Below are 5,994 nucleotides of genomic sequence, written 5' to 3'. Positions count from 1 at the left end.
AAGAATGGACGAATCTCATTTCACTCAACCATATCCGTTGAATTTAGTCCATATATTTTTAAATTATGGAGCCCTAAGTCACGAGCTTTATCTTTATGTAAGAGTAGACTCATGAATTTACTTGTGCTTATCGAGCCTATGAAAGCCTTTAAATTTAGATTTGTAATTAAAGTATTATTTTTCGATCCTATTAACGATGTTCAATTTTCTTTATATCTTGACCAATATGCATGCCATCTTTTTATATTTAGAATAAAATTTAAAATTAAATTATATTTTCCTTTCTATTTTATTACACTTAACAATTTCATCAAAAAAAAGTGTGCATTCTTGAGAGTGATCATCTTGAATAAGACAGGGGAAATAATATTTTTTGTAAAATAGATATTATTCATAATAACATAAAATTTAATTATAGGAGTACTCTGTAACTATTTTTGTCTTGCATATGAGAAAGTTGCCTTTTTTTTTATCAATTTAGTCAACTTTATTAGACTATGCATGTTCCTGTGACTCTCAATGCTAATTAAGTGTATGTACCACTAAATTCTAAGTCTAATACTTAATATACAGTGAATACCGAGCTTGAGGTAATAGTACAAGTAAACTCTAATTAATAACCGGCCTACCTATAATCAGTAACCGATGACACAGCCAAATTTAAGTTAATATAACGAAGACTTTCCACTTCTGATTGTTTCCTATAAATATGGAAATTCATTTTCATTTACGCTCATCCAGTAATTAATTAATAATCAAATATGAATTCGAGCATGAATATTATAGCTGCTCTCTTGTTCACATTGCTTGCAACACCAACTACGAATGCTTTTCTTTTTAATTTTCCATGCATACCCCTTCCTGCATATTTTCATCGACCCATCTTCATTAATCTTTCCATATTTTGTCCAGTTTCACCACCGGTGGTAACACTGCCGACACCACCGGTGGTGCCGCTGCCAACACCACAGGTGCTGCCACTGACGCCACCTGTGGTAACGCTGCCGACACCACAGGTGCTGCCACTGACGCCACCGGCGGTAACGCTGCCGACGCCACCGGTGGTGCCATTGCCGACACCACAGGTGCTGCCACTGACGCCACCTGTGGTAACGCTGCCGACACCACAGGTGCTGCCACTGACGCCACCGGCGGTAACGCTGCCGACGCCACCGGTGGTGCCATTGCTGACACCACAGGTGCTGCCGCTGACGCCACCTGTGGCAACGCTGCCCCAGATGCCACCTGTGGTGTCGCTGCCGACGCCACAGCTGCTGCCGCCGCTAGTGGCAGCTCCAGCCGTACCACTAACTTGATCGGCGCGTGCACTGGCAGTTTAATTAGTGCTGGAATGTTTGATGACCTAATTAAGCTATGTAATGTAGTGTTCTACTCTTATAATCTTACTTGTTATGAATAATGAGCACTATCTTTGTTAATGACTCTTTATAAGTTCAACTATGACAAGGCATCAGGATCTGTAGCTTTGGACAATAAAGAAGTTCATTCTCCTCTCTTACTTATTTATTATACACATTTTGTTCCAACATTAGATATACAGGCCACACGACGGCGAGCTCCAATAATAACAAGCTAACTTAATAAAAGTATTTTGGAAGAGGTTTAAATTTATTTCAGTTGATATGTTGTTCGTACAATAATGTGATAGTGTTTTTGCTTTATTTAAGCAATACTCTCTTCGTCTCCTATTTATAGTCCCATTTTAACTCGACACGGGTTTTAAAAAATTATTTGACTCTGTAAGAGCATCTCCACTCGACACGGCCCAGCTAGGAAAGCCCGCAATGTCCCGAGACCAGAATCATCATATAGTTGCATAGATTAGTCAATTTGTCCTTCGTCAACATATACATATACTTGCAGGGTGTTAGTTATATGTATACCCTCGTTATTCATACAAAACATTTTTAGCCTGATAAGGATTTAAGAAAAAATAAATTATAAACTGGAGTATTATATAGTTGGTGACTTGGTTGGGGTTTCAATCCCTCACTTAATTCAACTATATACGAAGAAAGGTCTATATGGGAGTATTACTTTAATTTTGTCATTGATTAACCAACATCGATCATGAGCAAAATATTCGACTTTGCATTTCTCACAATCGATCATTCGATTAGAAAAGGTCACGATTTAATGTCTACCTTGAGTTGTAAAATTGAAATGTACACGTAATATAGGCTAATCAATAATTTTCTTTGCTAGATTAATTAATTTTGAAGGTCCATTAATCGATCAAAAGCAGACACGAATTATATATCTATGTCATCATATATACACAGTAAACGGTCCAAAATAACTGAAGCATATATACCCGACGGCCAATGGATACTTGCATAGTTTAGCAGCCTACCTTAATAGGAAAAATAATTGAAGCATATTACACTATATAAACACTCCAAAATTGATGTAATTAGCAACAAGCCAAAGTCTTAAATCCGTAATCAATCAAACCCAAAATGGAATTTAAAAATTGTGTCATAGTAGCTCTTGTGTCGATGTTGGTAACAAGTATTGATGCACAATTCTTTTTTCACAGGAAGCATTGCATCAAATTACCAATTTATTGGTCACCATTTGAACACCACGGCCACCATTATCGCTACAAAATATATTGTCCACATAACCATAGATCACCACCGCCGCCGTTGCCGTCTTTGCCTCCAACACCAGCTATAGAAGCTCCTCCTCCTCCGGTACCAATTTTTCCTCCTCTAACGACACCAACAGAATCACCTACACCAGCGCCACCAATCGCCACTCCTTCTCCGGCATCAATAGACGCTCCTCCTCCGACTATAGAAGAAGCGCCTACTATGGTACCAATTGAAGCACCATCTCTGTCACCAGCAGCCGTTCCTCCTCCTTCGATCCCTACCGAATCTCCTGCTCCGGCAACAATTGGCGCTACTTCTCCGGTCCCCGATAGCGGTGGTTCTCCGGCACCAACTACAGCTTAAATTAATTTGCATGCGTGATTATTCTTTATCATGTATCATGTATGCAATTAAGTGCTTCCGATAGCTACTACTACTATATATGAACTCTCAATAAAAATATAATTTTCCAATAACTAGCCAATTATATGTATCGTGTTCAATTAATAATATCAGTTCTATGGGGATTATATAATTTATATTGTATAACCGCCGATTACGTTAAATGGCCTGCCGCCTGGGGATAGAATGATAATCGAATTTATTTTATTATCAATATTAGTACTACGTAGAGATGCCCACTGGTTCCGGTTCCGAACCGGAACCGTGGCAATTTCCTCGAACCGGAACCGTCGCAATTGGAACCGCGGTCCGGTTCCGATTCAAGATTTTTCGAACCAGAACCGTCACCGAACCGCTGGTTAACTGGAGGTTTCACGGAGGGTTGGGGCGGCCGGTTCCGACGGTTTTTGGACCGGAAACCGGCGGTTAACCGCGAAAACCAACGGTTAACCGTGAAACCGGTGGTTTTCGGTGGCGGTGCGGAACACGAGGCTGACAAGTCACAGCCGGTTTGTTGACCAAACCGGCGGTTTTGTCGGTGAAACCGCGGTTTTCCGCCAAAACCGCCGATTTCCGAAATTAATTTTTTTTTTTTAAATTCTGATTTTGAATTCAAATTCATCCATTTCCCCCCATTTTTATCTATAAATACCCCCCTCTATCCTCACTTACATTCACCCCACTCTTGTGTTAATAAGAGTTTCTTTCTTCAATCTCTCAATTCTCTCTCTTTGTCTCCCATTTCTCATTTGTGCTATTGTGCTTACATTTGAATTATTCAAGTGCTACTCTTATTACGCATTGTTATACACTTATACTTGTTCTCGTAGTTCTATAAGTTGTCTATCAAGATGTCTTCATCCCGAGAAGGTCATGCTGATAAGGGAAAGGGAAAGTCCAAGAGGCCAAGTCGAAGATCCGTTATTGATGAGATTTCTCAAAGGAACATGGATGCGTGGTAGGTTAATAATTATTATCTACTAATATAATTAATTATGAATTACATTACATTATTGTTCATAATTCTATTTGATATTTACAATACAAATATTATTTTGTAGATTCGAGAAGACCAAGATATGGCCAATGCTATTGCTCTCTCTCGCTCTCAATCTCAAGGCGATGCTTATGTTGGTATCGGTAGTGGTGCTCCCGATCGCGGTGCCTATGCTTAACAAATTCCAACCCCTGTGAATCTTGATGACGACGATGATGATGATGACGAGGAGGAGGGGGAGGAGGAAGAGGCGGAAGAGGTTCAAGAAATGTCACCCCCACCACCACCAAGGAGTCGTCGTGGTCGTGGTCGTGGACACCCTCCTCAACCTTTTAAACCAATTGAAAGGTCTTTAACCTCAAACATCATGGTGAAACATTTCAAGAAGGTACAAGATAGTACCGATCCGGACACTTATAATGTGTATTGCAACTATTGCGAAAACGTATACACATTCCGAAAGGGTGGAGGATATGGTACATTTACCGGTCACATGGAAAAAGCGCATCCGGTGGAGTTTGGTATCGCTCCAACCCAAACTCAACTCATCTTTCAACGTGGAGTCGGGACCGGGAGTGGGACGGGTTCATCCCAAACATCAGGTATGTGTAGCAATACTCTTTTAAAATATGATCACAAAAATGCTCTTAATGTGATGTCTAGATTTGTGGTGATGAAACATTTTCCGTTCAATGCTTTTGATAACGATGCGTTTGAGTTGAGTATGCGACAAGTTTATAATGCCGCTGCAAGAAAATTGAGTCGAACTTCTATGACTCGAGCTGTTGTTAGACAATGCATGGAAAAGAAGGCGCATTTAGGTACGCTTATTGTTAGCTTGGGTCATAAAGTTTCGATTTGCTCTGATGTGTGGACTGATTGTTTTTGCAAAAATTCGTATATGGGCATCAATGTGCATTTCGTTGATCACAGTTGGACTTTAAACAAACGTTTGATTGCATTTCGGGAATTTTCCGCACCACACACTGCACAAGCAATTGCTCAATTGATCATTCAAGTTTTGAATGAATTTTAATTGATCAATAAATTTTTTTCCATTGGTTTTAAAAATGCAAGCGCTAACACTGCTAGTATAGATGAACTAATCAATGCATGTTCTCCTGTTATTGATGGCAAATATTTTCATGTGCGATGTATTGCCCATATTTTGAATTTGTGTGTTTAAGATGCAATCAATTTGTGGCAAAGGTATGTTGATCCTATTAGAACTGTTGTTAAGTTGATTCATAACAAAGCTCCTATTGGTAGAGCTTGGAAGAAATATTGTCATAGCAAGCAGTGCAGGTACACCAATTTTCGTTTGGATGTTTCAACTCGTTGGAACTCGACGTACGATATGTTGGAGTCGACCTTGAACCACATTGAATATTTATGTGATTTTTTTAGAACTTGCCCTCATGTTCCTTCTGATTTGCTTTTGATACCCGCTTGTTGGGACCACAACATGGATTTGTTTCGATTATTCCGAGCTTTCAAAAATGCCACTGTTGAGTTATCTGGTGTTTATTATCCTACTTTTGTGCGTGTTTTAGAGCATTGCATGTATGTGACAATTGATTTTAAGACATGTGTGAATAATACTCAATTCATAGAGTTGAAGGCTATTTTGTTTTATATGGTTGAAAAATGGTTAAAATATTTTGCCCGTATTCTAAATGTGTTTTTTATTGCAAAATGCTTGGATCCAAAGTGAAAGTTGCATGGTGTTCATAAAATTTTAGACATGTACTATGGTTGTTTGCACGATTTGGATTTTTCTCAACTTCGCGAAATGGGCTTGACAAGAAGAGAATGCTTCGAAATAAGTCTTCCGAATGTTGATGAAATCAAACTAAGGTTAGATAGTGCACTCCGTGCTCTCTACGCGGAATATGAAATGCGGTATAACACCGCTCACCAGGTACGTGCTCCTCCTAGTCCTTCTACATTTGATTTTGGTGGCGGGAACTTTAGCAA

At 39.3% G+C, this 5,994-nt stretch overlaps 1 protein-coding gene across 1 annotated transcript; it reads left to right on the top strand.

Annotated features, from left to right (window-relative positions):
* Positions 1 to 761: 761 nt before the first annotated feature.
* Positions 762 to 2,981, top strand: LOC121774482 (WAS/WASL-interacting protein family member 3-like). The gene is made up of 3 exons (XM_042171349.1): positions 762 to 796; positions 913 to 1,353; positions 2,561 to 2,981. Exons 1-3 carry the CDS (start codon positions 762 to 764, stop codon positions 2,979 to 2,981), a joined length of 897 nt encoding a protein of 298 aa, XP_042027283.1.
* The last annotated feature ends 3,013 nt before the right edge of the window (positions 2,982 to 5,994 follow it).

The sequence above is a fragment of the Salvia splendens genome, chromosome 17 (genome assembly GCF_004379255.2).
Source record: "Salvia splendens isolate huo1 chromosome 17, SspV2, whole genome shotgun sequence".
Classification (NCBI taxonomy): Eukaryota; Viridiplantae; Streptophyta; class Magnoliopsida; order Lamiales; family Lamiaceae; genus Salvia; species Salvia splendens.
The sequence above is the reverse complement of the archived record's forward strand: the minus strand, read 5'-3'. Positions and strand labels throughout refer to the sequence as shown.

What these genes read in the sequence shown, in the direction of transcription:
- LOC121774482 (XM_042171349.1), top strand. Translation starts at nt 762, where the DNA reads ATGAATTCGAGCATGAATATTATAGCTGCTCTCTT. An exon ending in AATATTATAGCTGCTCTCTT is followed by an intron (nt 797 to 912) that starts GTTCACATTGCT and finishes TATTTTGTCCAG; the next exon opens with TTTCACCACCGGTGGTAACA. An exon ending in AGTTTAATTAGTGCTGGAAT is followed by an intron (nt 1,354 to 2,560) that starts GTTTGATGACCT and finishes CTTTTTTCACAG; the next exon opens with GAAGCATTGCATCAAATTAC.